Here is a 17,333-nt window from a genome sequence, read left to right on the forward strand (position 1 = left end):
CCCGCACCAGGCAGAGGATGTTCAGAAGGCTGGGGTGCCTCCTCTGGCCATCAGCCTGTCTGGCCAAGGTCCTTTCTTTCTTTCTTTTTTTCTTTCTTTCTTTCTTTTTTAAATTATTTTTTAATGTTTATTTTTGAGAGAGAGAGGGAACACACGAGCAGGGGAGGGGCAGAGAGAGAGGGAGACACAGAATCCGAAGCAGACTCCAGGTCCTGGGCCATCAGCACAGAGCCCGACGCGGGGCTCGAACTCACAGACTGTGAGATCGTGACCTGAGCCGAAGTCGGACGCTTCCCTGACTGAGCCACTCAAGTGCCCCTGGCCAAGGTCATTTCTGAGCAGCCCATCTGCCTGTCACCGAACAGAGGCGTTGTTAGTGAATGTCTGCTCAGGTCTCCGCCCCTGCCTCTGCCCTGGACCCCTCGCACGGGGACCCCCCCCGCCCCGAGCTTCCGGCCCCGGCTTGATCCCAGGGAGGCTCTATTCCCTCTCTGCCCCCCTCTCCTTCTCCCAGACCTCGAGCAGAGGATCCTGCGGGTGCTGAGGGACGCTGGCTCCCCTGTGAAGTCCGTCCAGCTGGCAAAGGAATGCCAAGTGCCCAAGAAGAAGCTCAACCAAGTCCTCTACCGGATGGAGAAGGAGTCGAAAGTCTCCCTGGCGGGCCTGGCGATGTGGCGCCTGGGCGAGGGAGGGACCGGAGAAGTGGTCCCCACAGAGCCGGCCCAGCTCAGCCAGGGTAACCTGCCCCCCGGGGGTCGGGGTGGGCCCAGCGCGAGCAGTCCCGGCAGCGGACGAGCGAGGTCCGGGCCTGGGTTCAAATACGGGCCCTGCCCCTCGAAGGTGCGTGGCATCCCCTGGCCGTGCCTTGATTTCCTTTTCGGACCACCGGACGTGACAGCAGGTCTGGGGTTGCCAGGGGGCGAGGCGGAAAGGGCCCAGCCTCGTGACCGCGCGTGGCAGGCACTCAGCAGAGCCTGAATAGTGACAATATGGGCGCGACGACGATAAGAATAGAACAGACTTAGCTCCTCCGTCGTTCCGCAGGGCAGAGACCAACAGGGCCGGCTTTCGTCAGGCGCCCACAGCGGCTGATGGTGGAGGCGGGCGGAGGGCACGCCTGCTCTCCGCCCAGAGAGCTGGGTCGGCAGAGGAGAGGCAGGGCGGGTCTGGAGGCAGACTTGTTCGGCCCTGGACGCGGAGGCCGCCTTGGTCCCGTGGAGTCCCCGTCCCCTCTCCTGCCCCTCCACCCCCCACCCACCTTTCTTTCTCCAGCGGCGAGGCCCCAGCAGGACGCAGTGGTTCCAGAGGAACCTGACCCTCAGCTCAGCGAACAGCGTAAGCACCCCCGTTTCCTTTCAGCTGCCGGGCCCCGGGGCCCCCGACCCCAAACCCTCCTGGGCCCCTCGAGATGTTACTCGTGCCCCACCCACCGAGGGGTCCCCACACGGTATCCGGGGGGGAGGTTCAGCCCGCACAGCGGAGGACGCGCGTGGCCAAGGCGCCATCTCTCCGATCAGTGGCCGACATCCACTGCCCGTCGGCCCCCGAGCCACAGAACGACCTCCGTGCTGTGATATTACCACGTCCTGCAGACGGGGAAACTGGGCACAGGGGGTCCGGGGCTCCCCCACGTCTGCACAGCCAGCAGACAGTGGAGCAGACAGGTTCAAGCTCCGGGGTCCCCCTTAACCACCCACCGCCCTGCCTCGCAGAGAAAGCCATCTATAGGTTTCTGGAAGGCGCCGGGCCCTGTAAGGCCCTGATCATCGCCCGGGCCCTGGGAATGAAGACAGCAAAAGAAGTCAACCCACACTTGTATGATATGAGAAAGAGGCACATTCTGAGTCTTGATGAGAAATCAAGTCTATGGTCGATTTATCGACCAGGTAGGTCCTTACCTGCTGCCCCCAGGTAGGTGGGGCAGGGTGGTGGAGAGAGAGCGTAACATCCGACGCGTGGTCCTTGCCTGGGCGCCCTGCCAGCCCCACCTTCCTCGCCAGACCTTCACAGAGGCTTGCAGGGGTCTTGCGGATGGATCACTAGAAGGGGGCAGGTGTGCTGGTGGGAGTGACCAAGGAGGGCTTCCTGGAGGAGTGGCCTGAGGTTGCAGCTGCAGAAAGCAAGGGGCCAGGAAAGGAGGTGGCCCGCTCCTAACTGTCTCAGTCCTGGGATGTGGGGCTCACCCTGAGTTTGCTAACAGTTTCTCTCAACACTTTGCCCAACGTGCAGTTTCGAAGCTGCTGGAAGGGAAGGCTGGGCTCAGACACCCACAGGGTGGGGTCCCGGGTGACCCCTCCACCAGGTGCAGTGGGCGCAGAGCCCCGCGTTTGGGGTCCACGAGGATGTTCTAATTTCTCTTACCATCAGAAGAAAAGATGAATGTTGTAATAATAATAAATGGTTAATCACGACCCCGGCTTAGATTATATTTGTCTCTCATCCCAACACAGTCGTGAAATGTAATTTTGAATATTTTTTATGGAGAAAGGGACCCACAAAGACACAAGAGCTCAGGGGCCACAAAGGTGGGACGTGACCCTGTGTGCGGAGGCGGCAGAGGCCCCGGCAGGTGCCCACCTGGCCCCCATGGGACTGACACCCAGCTCACGGCCCCCAAAGGGGGTCTCAGCGTCCCTGGCACGGTCGCATGTGACAGGGCCAGATCTTAAACACTGGTGAAAACTCTGAATTCTTAAAAATGTCCGGTGAGCCAAACAAAGCTCATCCAGTGGCCAGAAATAGCCCGTGGATGGCCACCTCGCGGCCTTCTCTAAAGGGAGAGGGGTCCTGGGGCTCAGGGGATGCCCGCAGAGGAGGAGGTGAGCAGTGAGGCTCCCAGGAGCCTCCTGAGGTCAGCAGAAGATGCACAGATAGGGTGACCCACTGTGGTGATGTCCAAGCAAGGCTCATCTGAGACCCCTGCGGGGCTTGTTAAACACGACGGCTCCTGGGTCCCACCTTGGACCTACTGACTCGGGACCCCCGGGGAGGGGGGACGTGGGGGAACCTGTGTTTTAACAAGCTCCACAATGGATTTTGTCGCGGCCATCGGTATTTGGAACCTCCAGAGAGGTGCAGAGGGCTTGGGTGGAATATTATTTTGCAGATTGTGGAGGAAGAAGCGAGTCCCCCGCGATTATTTACCAGCAAAATCCAATCAACATGATCTGTCAGAATGGACCAAATAACTATATTTCCATTGAGAACTCGGAAGACATCCAGATTGGACATGGGAACGTCATAGTGAAGCCAACCGCCTCTGGGGAGAATGGTGAGTCCTCTCAGAGGCACCCTCAGAGGGACCCGTAGGGGCACCTGCTCCCTCTGGGTGGGGGCCGAGAGGGGGACATTCAGCCTTTTTTATTTTTTAATTTTTTTTAATGTTTATTTATTATTGAGAGACAGAGAGAGAGCATGAGCGGGGGAGGGGCAGAGAGAGAGGGAGACACAGAATCCGAAGCAGGCTCCAGGCTCCGAGCTGTCAGCACAGAGCCCGACGTGGGGCTCGAACCCCTAAACCACGAGATCATGACCTGAGCTGAAGTCGGACGCTTCACCGACTGAGCCACCCAGGCGTCCCAGGGGACATTCAACCTTTGAGGAGAAAGGGCAGCTTTCACATCTCCAAGGTCATCCCTTACGGCCTTCCTGAGCATGAGGAAGTCTTCCTGCACACCTGGATCAAACCTCTCCTGCTTTCCATTCATTCCGATAACCTTTGGCCTCCGTTTCAATGGGATCTGATATTTTTCCACGAGACATAGCTTGGTTCACTCTCCTTCAGTAGAATGTCACAAGGGGTCATTGTAGTATTTTGTTTGTTCTAAGACACACTTTCCCCCCACATTTTAACGACTTAGAAACTGGGATGCACCTGGCCAGTGGCGTCCTAGTTTTGATAAAATACAATCCCACAGAAGAGTGTTTATTCCATGCCAGGCCCTGGGGTGAGAGGGGACGGAGCCACCTCTCGGACCAGCCGTGGAACACGAGGGACAGCATCAGCCTGAAAGCTGGAATACTCCCTGTGACCTCAAGACAGCCCTTCCCCACTCTGGGCCTTGGCTTCCCCAACTGTGAAATGAGGAACTTTGTTTTAGAATCTGGATCAATGGTTCCCCAACCTTAGTCCTCCCAGTTTGGGTCATGCCCGTGTCGGATTATTTTCTTCATGTTGTTAAATGGTTTCCCTTTTTATCTACTCAAATTTATTTTATGATTTTATCTTAAATCTTTTTAAAAATGTTTAGTTTTGAGAGAGAGAGACAGACAGACAGACAGACAGACAAAGGATCCAAAGTGGGCTCTGTGCTGACAGCAGAGAGCCCGAAGCGGGGCTCGAACTCAAGAGCCGCGAGATCGGGACCTGAGCCGAAGTCGGATGCTCAACCGACTGAGCCACCCAGGCACCCCACTTGAATTTATTCTAAAGTGAACTTTTATAGCACTACCTGAAGTTAAAAACCAGGCGATTTACCATGAAAATAAATACTGAGAAAATAAAGTAATGTCAGGGCTCTAAATGCTCAGTGTTGAGGGGGCGTTAAAGATATGCCAGCACCTGAGGACACCTGCCCCGGTGGGGTCAGAGGGTGGAGGGCACTAGGGGGCAGAGGCTGTGCTCACTGACTGGGTTTTCGAGTGCCCGGGTGACGCGAGGCGCCAGTCGTAAAAAACCCGGGGACCCCCACACTGACTGTTCTGCTGGGCCCCCCTGCTCTCCATCAATCGCCTGAAATGCTCATTCTCAGTCTGGCAGCGGCCACAAAGAATTCAGAGGCCTGTCTTCTCCGTCCAGCCAGGACTTTGCATGTATGTGTGTTAGGGAGGTGTGGGCAGAGGGTGGGCATCAGAGGTCATGTTGCTGTGTCCCCTGCTAGGTTCCGTGGCTCCCCTCCACCTCCCTCCAATGGCACCAGCAGATCCCCCGACGCAGAGTTCCCCCGCTGCAGCCTGGGCGCCCCAGGACATCCGCTTGGAGAAGTCTGTGCTCAGACGGGTGCTGCTGGGACATGGCAACGAGATGAGCCTTACCAGTGCCCCGGCCGAAGGCCCGGCTGCCTGCAGCCCCTCTGGCAGCCCCCCAGGTAACCCATCCCGCCCCCGCCCCACCCCATTCAGCCCCTCGCTGCACGGAACATGAGCCAGTCTTTGCGGGGAGAGAGGCATGATGGGAAACTCCTTTCCTTCCACCAGGAGGCTGTCCCACAGAGTAGAGCAGGTGGGGTTTTTAGAGCTCGCACTCAGGATCCCATTCCCCACCACCACCCCCGCTCAGGAAACCTCAGTTTCTTCGTCTGTACAACAGACACGGGGCAGCAGAGGCCAGACCAGCTGAGGCAGAGTCAGAGGAGATGGCCAGACTGGAATGGCATCTAAGGAGGGTAGACAGGAGTCATCTGAGTACCAGATGCCCTACTAAGCACTGTCGATGGTGACCAGAGAGCCCAGGCTAAGTCGTCCCCAGCCCTGGTAGTCCAGAGACAGGCCAGGGATGAAAGACAGCAAAGAGGCCAGGGAACACCAGGAGGAGAGTTTCCAGAAGTGGGCAGGCCGATGAGGTCGGGGAGCTCCGTGGGGACCGGCAGCAGCGGTCGGTGGTGACCTGAGGACACAGAGGAGGTGGGAGTAGGAGGAGGGGAGACTGTGAGCAAGTCTTGTCCAAAGTTTGGATAGGAAAGGGGCCAGGTGGGGGCTGGGGGAGGCTGGGGACAGGCTATGGTTGCATGAAGGTTTTAACCAAAGGTGGAGGCGGCATTCCGGAGCTGTGGGGAAGCCAGCAGCAGAGATGGGAGCAGGCGGCAGGAGGGGGCGGTGGCCGAGTCCCAGGGGAAGGGTGCAGGTGGCACCTGGGGGGCAGTGACCGCCAGCAGTCCAGGCTGTGTGCAGAGGCACCGAGGGAGGCAGGGTCTCTGCTGTGGACCAAGCCTGGTCTGGCCCACCGGGGGGACCTTCAGGGAGGCGAGCGGGCCAGGGAGGACTTGAAAGCCAGGCTGGGGGGTCAGGGTTCGGGGGCCACCATCCAGCTGCTTGTGCAGCCCTCCTGACATCTCTGTCTCTGACTGACCCACAGTCTCTGCCACCACTGTTGGCTCAGGAGCTTCGTTCAAAATTCCAGGGTCCAAACCAGGACCTGACTGCAAGGCGGATGGGATCCAGAGAGTCCACATCAGTTCATGCTTCCTTGAGGACACTGCCATTGGCAACGGCAACAGAATGACTGTCATCTCAGGGACAGCTGATCCAGGAGGAGTTGCAGAGTCTGAGGACAGCAGAAGGGGCCCTGAGGAGCTGGACAAGGATGCAGGTGAGCCTGGGACAAGGTGGGCCCTGTGTTCTCTCTCTCTCTTTCTCTCATCCACCCATCCACCCATCCACCCACCCACCCACGTACCCTCCCATCCTCTACCCATCTCTCCATCCTCCCATCCACTCACCCATCCATTTACCCATCCATCCATGCATCCGTCCACCCACCCATCTGTCCATCCATCCATCCATCTTCCACCTATCCATCCATCCATCCACCCACCCACCTATCCATCCATCCATCCATCCATCCATCTATCTATCCACCCACACATCCACCCACCCATCCATCTACCCACCCACCCATCCACCCATCCATCATCCATCCACCCATCCACCCACCCACCCACGTACCCACCCATCCTCTACCCATCTCTCCATCCCCCTGACCACTCACCCATCCATTTACCCATCCATCCATCCATCCATCCACCCACCCATCTGTCCATCCATCCATCCATCATCCACCTATCCATCCATCCACCCACCCACCCACCCATCCACCCACCCACCTATCCATCCATCCATCCATCCACCACCCATCTATCCATCCACCCACATATCCACCCACCCATCCATTTACCCACCCACCCATCCATCCATCATCCATCCATCCATCCACCCACCCACCCACCCACCTATCCATCCACCCACCCACCCACCCACCCACCTATCCATCCACCCATCCACCCACCTATCCATCCATCCACCCACCCACCCACCCATCTGTCCATCCATCCACCTGTCCATCCACCCATCCACCCACCCACCTACCCATCCATCTATCCACCCACCCACCCACCCGCCTATCCATCCACCCACCCATCTGTCCAGCCAGCCAGCCAGCCAGCCACCCACCCACCCACCTATCCATCCATCCATCCATCCACCCATCCATCCATCCATCCATCTATCTATCCATCCACCCACACATCCACCCACCCATCCATCTACCCACCCACCCATCCACTCATCCACCCATCCACCATCCATCCATCTATCCATACATCCATCATCCATCCATCCACCCACTCATCTGTCCATCCATCCATCATCTACCTATCCATCCATCCATCCACCCACCCACCCACCTATCCACCCACCCATCCATCTGTCCATCCATCCATCCATCCAGCCAGCCATCTGTTCATCCATCCATCCATCATCCATCCATCCAGCCAGCCAGCCAGCCACCCACCCACCTGTCCATCATCCACCCATCTGTCCATCCATCCATCCATCCATCTATCCATCCATGCACCCATCCATCCATCCATCCAGTCACCCATGCATCCACCCATCATCCATCCATCCATCATCCATCCACCCACCCACCCACCCACCCACCTACCCATCCATCTATCCACCCACCCACCCACCTATCCATCCATCCACCCATCTGTCCATCCAGCCACCCACCCACCCACCCACCCACCTGTCCATCCATCCATCCATCCATCCACTCATCTGTCCATCCATCCATCCATCATCCGCCTATCTATCCATCCATCCATCCACCCACCCACCCATCCACCCACCCAACCATCCATCCATCCACCCATCCATCTACCCATCCATCCCTCATTCATCCACCCACACACCCATCCATCTCATGCATCCATCCATCCATCCATCCATCCACTCATCTGTCCATCCATCCATCTATCCATCCATCATCCACCTATCCACCCACACACCCATCCATCTCATCCGTCCATCCATCCACGGTCATTCTCAAGTCTCCCATTTCCTGATGTCTGGAAGGCAGTAGAGGTCATAGCAGAGAGCAGCTCTGGAATCAGTGTATGGAGTGAAATCTTTTTAGCCAAGCGGCCTAGCCCAGCACTTAGCTCTGAGCCTGTTTCCCATCTGTGACACGAGAATGGTAATTGCCTGTGGCTTCTGGTCATGGCGAGCACTGGGTGGGCTCTGTAGGCAAAGCCTCAGCCCTGTGCCTGGCCCTGCACGTGCCTTCAGGCAGCGTCCAATATCATTACCATTGGTGTTATTTTAGGCCTCATGGGAAGCACTGGGGCACCACAGTGAGTGAAATTCTGTCTCAGAGAGAGGTTAACCTCTCCCTGCAGGGTGGCGCCGCCACCTGCTGGAGGCTCAGCACGTGTGCAAGGTTGCGGGGGGGGGGGGGGGGGGCGTCCCGGCTGGCGGGAGGCACAGACAGACCCTGGTTTCTTCCACCTCGGTGCTGTCCTTGTCTGTGGGCAGAGGGGCTATAGAGGGCCAGCCATTCCCCTTCATCCAAGCACACCCACGCTCCTGGTCTCAGTCCGACGGCCTGCCCTTGGCCTCACGAGGGGCTGGGAGATGTCACCTGCACCCCGCTGAGACTCAGAGGAGGGGGCTCCACAGCCAACAGGACGACAGGGCTGCAGTTAGCCGCCTAGCCACAGCTCCGGCCCCGGTGTTGTGGGGCCAGGTGACTTCAACTCTGCTGCACAGGCAGGAGCAAGGTGGTGGCGGCAGGGGGAGGGTGTCCCGGTCTGGGGACAAGCGTGGGCAACAGGTGAGAACAGGATGGCGGGTGAACCGAAGCATCAGTGTGACCCGTGCACGCTTCGTGGGGGGCAGAGGCCAGAGCACAGCTCCAGGCCCCATGGAGACGTTGGCATTTCTTCAGGGCCACGGGGAGCCACGAAGGAGCTCTGAGCAGGAGAGGGTGTGGCAGGATTTCTGCCTTCAGTGTGAAGGAAGGATCGGGGGAGATTGCAGCTCCCGACTCTCTGGGATTGGGACGAAGGCGTCCTACTGTCCCTGTCGCGGTCGGAAACCCTAGACTGGCTGGCGACTGGTGCCCTAGCTGGCATCCACCTGCCCAGGGGCATCTGTGCTGGATGCGAGAGGGTCCTGCCATCCTGATGGCCGGGACCTTGAGCTCCCAACAGGGAGGGGAGTCAGTAGGGAGAGGGCACCCTCTTCCTCACTTCCCGGAAACCTCCACAGAGGCACACAGGAGCCCCAGGGGTCGTGGACCACCCCCACGTGGTCTTAGGACTGGCCAAGACTCTCTCGATGGAAGGAAATTCAGCCCTCCGTGTTTGAAAAATTTTGTCCCTCCCCAAGGGCTAAGCAGTGGCGCTGACGAGGCCTTATTCACTCTGCACCCCTACCCACCCTCCTCGCTGGCCTGAAGAAGGTCTAACTTGTCACTCAGGTGACGGGCAGGATCCTGTCCTGAGAAGTGTAATGTCTGGCAGGTTTTCCTTTTGGGGGGGACGGGGATGGTTAATCACAGACCGTCAGTGCGGTGGACTATGGCGCCCTCTTTGGGGTGTCTGAGCTGAGGCGCCTGCATGGGCCGTCAGCAGGGGCGTGGGGGGCTCTCGGCTGCCCGCCTGCCCGGCTCGTTGCTGTGACGCCTGGATGGGTGACATGATCTGGGGGTCCCGGTGCGACGTGGAAAAGTGGAGCTCCTTGTTCAACGTCCGAATCTCAAGACACAATGGAGCTTTTTAAGAATTTTTTTTTAATCTTTATTTATTTTGAGAGAGAGAGACAGAGCACGAACGGGGGAGGGGCAGAGAGAGAGGGAGACACAGAATCGGAAGCAGGCTCCAGGCTCCGAGGCATCAGCACAGAGCCCGACGCGGGGCTCGAACCCACGGACCGCGAGATCATGACCTGAGCCGAAGTCGGACGCTCCACCGACGGAGCCACCCGGGCGCCCCAAGACACAATGGAGCTTTAAACTGAGTGAGCACAGGGTCCCTCTGAACGCAGGCCCAGGCCACGTGGCTGTGAAGCTGGCCCTCCTCGGAGCCTTCTGGAAGACGACCCCTCCTCTGTGCGGTACTCCTCAGTCGCTCAGACCACTGGGTCTTTCCAAGAAATGATGCTGCAGCCGCCTGAAAGCTTCTTCCGTCTTTCCAGTGTTAGGAAGAAGCAACTCACTCCCTCATTCAGCAGTTCTTCCCCGTCCCCGCTCTGAAACGCTCGCTCACCTGGACTTCCAGCCATGAGCAAACCAGATAAATAGTCCAGGAAGGACCAGAGACAGCTCACAAAGCAAGAGAGACTGTGGCACTGTGAGCAAACCGACAGTGAAACCCGGGGAGGGGCGGGCAGTGCCCTGGTCCCCAGCGAGCCAGATCGCTCCGGTTATTTGAGGTGAGGGGGTCCGGGTGTCCCTTTGGCAACAGTTTCTGTCTTCCCCAGGACCCCTCTCCGAAGGTGCGGAGCCCAGAAGGGAGTTCCCTCCGGACCCGGCCTCCTCCCTCAACACCAACGTCTCGAAGCTCATCTCCCACCTAGAAGCCGTGACTCTTGAAAGCAGGGATCCCCACAACGCCGAAGACGGCGGCCGGGTGGACAGAACCCCAGACGTGGCGTCCCAGGGGGAGGTCGAGCCCAGAACAGACAGCCAGCCTCTCTCGGAAAGAGCAGGCGAACGCCAGTGAACCTCCGGTACTATGCTTTCTGGGCTCCGTAAGTGTCCTTTTCTGCCTTCTTGCCTCCTGACACGAGAGCGGCAAGGGTCAGCGTTTGGGCTGGGCCTGGCCCGGGGCTGGGTCACCTCTGTCCCTACCACCACCTTAGCCTGCCTTCCATCATGGCTACCCACTCTCCTGTCACTCAAGACCTGACTTCCTCAAGGCCTGTTATGGCTGCCTGACCTCTTTCCAACTCGACCTTTCTAGAACTTCCCTACCTTGACTTTGATCTCTCGGCCCTTCTTAGCTGAACTTCCAGAAAACAGATCCCTCCCGTCCGGGCCCCAGTGGGAGTCACTGGCCAGCCCACGGGCCAGGGGACCTCTGCTGGCCAATCATCAAGGAATGTTTGTCTTACGCCAGCATGGTGCTCGCGGGTGGATGGGGTTCCCTTGGAAGGGTTGTGGGCGCAGTGGCATTTCCAGAACAAAGGCACGGAGTGGGGTTGGTTCAGAGGACACTCGCGGAGGGATGATGGGAGGAAGACAGAGAAGGATAGAAGAAGGTGGTGGTCAGCCGGGCAGGGCCATTGTGGACTCGTGTGCCCCACTCGTTATGCCCACGACATACACAGCTACACGTGCACTGCCCCTCCCAATGCCACGCCCGTACGTCACTCTCTTTTGTGTTAACTCTACTGGACCATGACTGTCCAACGCCCGGGAGCCACGTCCCCTGGGGCTAGCATCCGCCTTCGTGGAGGAAGGGCTGGCTCATCACAGAGACTCAGTCAACGAGGTCACTGACCAGGGGTGCCTGGGTGGCTTGTCGGTTAAGCGTCCAACTCGATTTCGGCTCAGGGCATGATCTCAGGGTTTGTGGATTTGAGCCTTGCGTCGGGCTCTGCGCTGACGTCCTGGAGGCTGCTTCGGATTCTCTCTCTCCCTCTCTCTCTGCCCCTCCCCCACACGCTCTCTCTTCTCTGTCTCCTTCTCTCTCAAAATAAATATATATATATTTTTTTTTTAATGTCACGGAACAAACCTTTATGCCTTTTCAACTTGACTGGGAAGATCTTGAGTTCCTCGACACATTGATCAGTGCCCGGACCAATATATAGCACTTCTGGTATGTCCCCTAAAGGGGACCCGTCCTAAGGCATTGTTTGAGCCCCTGGATCCACCCATTCCTGAAGCAGGCTCTGTCTTTGCTCCTGTCCATTAGATGAGCCCATGTGTCCGTCTCCTTAGTGTGGAAGTCCGCGCCAGGCGGATTTCAGTTTCCCAGTGTGGTATGTCCCTCTCACCTCTGCCGCCGCCTTTCCTTAGCTCTACGCTACTCAGCCAGCAGGTCTCGGCTGAGACGCGACCTCGTCCAGGAAAGCTTCCCAAGCTCTCATTCCGGCCTGTGTCTCTTCGCTGCCCCTGAGGCCTCCTGTGCTTCCCTGTCAAACCCGTGCCATTGCCTTGTTACTCGTCTGTCTCTCAAAACTCACTTTGTTGTAGATGACAGAAAGCTGGGACCCACTTCCCACAAAAGGGGATGTGCTGACTCTTCTCATGCAGACAAGGCCAAGCACGAATCTTGCTTCAGGAACGTCTCCGTCCCGGAAGGCAGACAATGTCTCGCGACGCAGCCTTCCTCTTTCCGTCTCTCTGCTCTGCTCTCCTCTGGGTTGGCAAAGATGGCCCCTGGCAGCTCCTGGCCCCCACCCTGAGCACCGCTTTCCAATAGCCAAGGCCAAGGTGGATGGCTTTGGTCATGGGACCACCTCCCGGCTGAGGTCATTAGCCGGAGCAACGGGATACTGTGATTGGCCGACTGGTGTCCCATGATCTATCCCTGGCACCAGGACGGGGGTCAGTCAGCCACCCCCAAGTCACCTGGCTTGAGGGCGTGTCCAGTGCTCTAAAGTCACAGAAAAGGGACAGGCGCGGAGCTCAGAAGTCCACCGCATCTCCCCCGGCATCGGCCGGTGAATTCCCTGGGCGCGGGGCCCTGGTCTCTCCCCTCTGCACCCCCGGTGAATGCTGGACAGACCCCCTTCCCTGTGCGCCATGCGGCCCGGCCCTGGGGCTGCCGGCGGAGGGCGACCCAGCCCTGACCGCGGTGAGCACTTCGCAGTCGGCGGGAGAGGCGGGCATCGCCATGGGTCCCGAGCAGGACTAAGCACAGGGGGGCGGGGGAGGGCGGAACCCCCCAACACACTGTCTGGAAGGTCCCCGAGGCTCCTGGGGGAGGAGAAACCCGTGAGCCCATTCTCCCACCCCTGGTGGAGCGAGGTCGGGTGGGGTGGGAACGACGTTCTAGGCGGGACGGGACCGGAACAAGGGACCTCTTGCAGAGCTCCACCGTGGGTTGGGTGCTGGAAAGTACGATGCAAAGAAAACGTGCAGGAGGTTGGCTGGAGGGAACCGGGTGCCCGACCACGTGTGCCTGGGACTTTGGGCTCGAGCCTGAGCGCTGTACAAGCCCCGCCCTACCTGTCTCCCAGGGACGACCTGGCGCCCCAGGGGCTGGAATTGCCCGGCCTGCTGGGGGACAGTTCTCTCTGCCACCGTGTTGACCTGGGGCCCCCGGATCATTCCCCCCGCCCCCGGGATATCCGCTTGGCCCACGTGCCACCGGGTCTAAGGGGCTGGAGATTGGCTTTGGCTCGCTGCGTCTGGCATCGTCTTTCGTCTGTGGCGAGCTGAAAACGGCTCGCCTCCAAGTTTGCCCCAGGTCTGTGGTTAACCAGGCCCTGTCAGCGGAGGATCCAGGATCCTCAGTCGGCACCGCCAGCCCCCGGCCGGAGCGCTCCGGTTCCTGCGAGATCTCCCCTCTCTGTATAATTAATTCGCCGTAAACACGCTGACAAAGCACTGCCAGCGGTTAATGGGGGCTGGAGGTGAAGGTCAACGCTGGGCTCTTCAGGAGAGAAATTAACTAGCTACCATTAGCTAGCCGGGAATGATGAAGTCCGTGCAGCCCCCCGCCTTTTGTTCTCACCAGCCCTCCGCCCACGCAGCCTCCCTTCCTCCCTGAGCTGGGCAGACAAGAGTTTGCAGTCCCCGGACTTGAATGGGGGGCAGTCTGCTGCATGAGTCAGAGGTGGTCTTCTCGAACCACCGCAAACTGCTCACAAATGCAATTCTGTTTTCTCGCCCAGCTTCCCTACTTGTCTCGGGATGAGCCCAGGTGGGACCCCTCACCTGGGGGGCGTTAGCCGACAGCCAAGGTGGGGGACTCTGAGCAGCCAGCAGTCTAGGGAGTCGTTCGGGAGCATCTTGGCTGTGACAGAAACGTGGCTCACCTAGACTTACCGAAGAATCTGTTTGCTCGTGCCACTGGGAAATCAAGAGATAGCTAGCTTCAGGAATGGCTAGATCCAGGGACTCAAGCATTACACTCAGGCCTCTCTCTCTCTCCCCATCTCTCCGAGAGACTCTCTTCATGTGTCTGCCCGCTGCTCAAGGCTTAGGGCCTGGAGTTTGGCAACTCCAGCAGAAAAGGGATTCTTCAAGCCAGATACTGCGGGTAGGATGTCCCGGAGAGGGTTCGGATTGGTCAAGCACCGGTAACAGGCCTGGGGCGGCTTGTTAAGTGGAGCCCACGCCCCGGGGCGGAGCCTTCCAGATTCTGAGTCGGAAGGTTAGCCAATTGCCCAAGGTTAGGAAGGTTAGACAGTTGCCCAAGAGGTAGAGATGGGATTTGACCCCAGGCCCCTAGGCTCCTAAGCCAGTGCTCTGACACCTGCTCCTGGAGAAGCAGTTTGGGCCACAGCCACTGCCTGGCTCTCGCCGCCTGGCTTCACTTTTTGTGACATGGGATTCCCTCCCTCTCTTCCCCACCCCCACCTGGGACCCTATGGCTTTTGTTGCCCTCAGTGGGCTCTCCACGAGCTGCTGGAGGGGGGACGGAGGTCTGGCTGCTACCCATTTGGGCCTTGAAGCCCCCAGAAGGCCCGGCATCATCTGGGGGCAGTACAGCCAGGCCTGTCTCCCGGTGGGAGGTGCTGGGTGCACAGACACAATCTGGAACGGAGGCCCTCCCTATCTGTGCGACCTCGCCCTCAGGTGCCCCTGTAACGGCCCGGAGCCTCAGCCTTCTCCTCTGCAGAATGGGCCGGGGAGGCAATCGAGGCACGTTTGCTAGAGGGTCAGACGAGATGGTGCTGAGTCACAGCCAGCCGGGCCACACACGCACGAAACTCAGCACGGATGGTTCCCCCTCAGGGCCCGTGTCACCCACATCTCCCCTCTGCCAGGGACACATGGCAAAAGTCTGCAGACATGTTTGGTTGTCCCAGAGACAGAGGGTGGGGTGGTTTCCTGTTACTGCTGTAACAAATCACCATGAAGGGGTTCAAAAGAACCCAGGCTTCCTCTCCGACAGGGCGGAGGGCCAGAAGTCCCTCACGGGCCCCCGCTGACAGGTCAGGGTGTCGCAGGGCGGCTCCCTCTGGAGGCTCCAGGGAGAATCCGTCTCCCGGCCTTTCCGGCTTCCCGAGGCCACTTGCGTTCCCTGCTCCTGGCCCGTCCTCCACCCCGGACTCAAGCATCATCGCACCTTCCGCCCTCCCTCTCTTTCTCACCCTCCGTCCTCCTCTAAGGACCCTTGGGATGCCACGGGCCCCACCTGACAAGCCGGGACCATCCCCTCCCCCCATCTGCGCGAGGTCTGCTTCACGGGGCCGCAGCTTCTGGGGATTAGGGCAGGGACATCACTGGGGGGCATCATGCAGCCCCTCCCCCCACAACAAAGAGCCACCAAGCCCCAAATGCATGCGGAGCCACACCGAGAAAGCCCGCCATAGGTGACATTGTTGTTTCCATCATTAACGTCATGAAGACCGAACCATGAGTGGGGTGTGGCATTGCGGTGCTAGGAGTAACCTGAGTGTAACCTCAGGTAAACCCCGGCAGCTCTGGGCCTCGGTTTTCTCCTCTGTAGAATGGGCAGAAATAAGGACAGCACCTTATCCACAGAGTTTATGCCGAGGTCTTACACTGTGACTCAGCTCAGGGCGCATCTAACAAATGCTGGTGTCCGGGCTCACCCCAGACCGACCCAGTGTCTGGGGCAGGGGTGGGGGGTGGGCAGGCGTATTGTTACAAGCTTGTCCCGTGGTCCCACGGAGCCCTCCCCTCCCCCCGACGCTGAGCTGTCCAGGACTGACCCCAGGTGGGCACACCCAAGATACCAACGGGTCACGGCCGTAGTTGTGACCCCGGCAGCCCCCTCACCCAGCATCACGCTCTGTCCGGTCTCTGTGACAAGAGGGCATCTGGGAGGACAGGAGCCAGACCCCAGAGGGCCCAGCCGGCCTGCGCAGCAAAGCTGGGGCCCCGCTTTTCACAGCCTTGGGCCGAGCGCCCTCTGGTGGCCGCGAGCTGGCTGCAGCATGCGCTGGGCTCGGGAATTGCCAGGGTCCCAGCTGGGGACCAGGCCAGGGGTGGTTATGCGGCCCCATTCCCTCCCCCAAAAGTGGCCAGACACACAACGTTCTGCCTGCGACTCTGGGGGGGCTCACGGCGCCCTAAGCCCCTCTACAGGTCCCAGGTTAAATTCCTGCTCTGCCTTCTCATCAGGGTCTCCCTTCCCACTTAGGGCCCCAAAGTCAAAACCCCAGTGTCGGGCAAGGGCTGATGGTCTCTCGTGGGGAACGTTCCTGCAAGCTGGCACCCCTGGAAATCCCCAGCCCAGCTTCTGCAGGGGCCCCAGGGATCTCACCTGAGACCACGCCTGTGGCCTTGCAGCCCCGGGTCCCTACAACAGCTGCCTTTTCCAGATTCCCGCTCGTACGGACTCACTCAGGGGATTCTTACCCCTTTCACGTGGTAAAAACACTGAGGCACAGAGAGGTCAAGCTACTCTCCCCAGGTCACACAGCCCGGGAAGAGCCTGCTGGGATTTTAAACCTAGGAGGCAAAGTGAGTGAGGACAGCCCAGATGGGGGCGGAAGGAATCCTTCGTACATGGAGGGCCACATGGCGCTTGGGAGGTGGGGAGGTGGGGCTGGGGGTGACAACCTCTCGGAGCACACAGCCCACAGGTCCTCACGTTCGCCCACCACGCAGGTGGACACCCCCCCCCCCCCGCAACGCCACCTGGTCTATGTACAGGGCGGGGCTCAAGTGAACAAGCTCGGGGCCACCCTGGGGTCAAAGTTCAGCCCCACATGTCAGTGTGTGAAAGGGGATCGTCGTTCCTTTCAAATTCGTTTTCAGGATGACCTCAACATCTGGCTCACAGGAGACCCCGCGCCAGTGTTGCTCACTGCACATTTCTGAGCCACCCACAGCTCGGAGCTCCCTCCCCGCCTTGCCCTCCTAGACGGCTTCTTCCTTCTCTGACTCCTGGCATCGCCCCCAGTTTTGCCTGACAGTCGGCTGGGCCAGGTCGGAATCGGGATCTGCCTGCCCCTGGCGATGCCTGTCCAGGCCTGGAGGACAGCAAGCCTCCCGCTCTGGGCCTGTAAGGCAGTGCTTTAAGAGGTCACATGTTTAACCCTGACGATGACCCCATGAAGTGGACAAACTGGGATTTTGCCCATTTTACAGATGAGCAAAGTGAGGCTCAGAGGAGCAAGCGCACCGCCCAAGATTAAAGGCAGATCTGACTGGTCCCCTCTGTGCGTCCACTCCCTGAGTGTCC

The 17,333-nt window shown here is 59.2% G+C and overlaps 1 protein-coding gene across 2 annotated transcripts; it reads left to right on the forward strand.

Annotated features, from left to right (window-relative positions):
* Nucleotides 1-744: 744 nt before the first annotated feature.
* Nucleotides 745-10,917, forward strand: ZBP1 (Z-DNA binding protein 1). 2 transcript variants are annotated; one of them, XM_043553608.1, is made up of 6 exons: nt 745-1,335; nt 1,713-1,886; nt 3,107-3,271; nt 4,881-5,087; nt 6,074-6,307; nt 10,480-10,917. In XM_043553608.1, exons 1-6 carry the CDS (start codon nt 1,092-1,094, stop codon nt 10,719-10,721), a joined length of 1,266 nt encoding a protein of 421 aa, XP_043409543.1. In that variant the 5' UTR covers nt 745-1,091; the 3' UTR covers nt 10,722-10,917. The 2 variants fall into 2 exon arrangements, with proteins under 2 accessions (XP_043409543.1, XP_043409544.1); XM_043553609.1 differs by having other exon boundaries at nt 6,119-6,307.
* The last annotated feature ends 6,416 nt before the right edge of the window (nt 10,918-17,333 follow it).

The sequence above is a fragment of the Prionailurus bengalensis genome, chromosome A3, assembly GCF_016509475.1.
Source record: "Prionailurus bengalensis isolate Pbe53 chromosome A3, Fcat_Pben_1.1_paternal_pri, whole genome shotgun sequence".
NCBI lineage: Eukaryota > Metazoa > Chordata > Mammalia > Carnivora > Felidae > Prionailurus > Prionailurus bengalensis.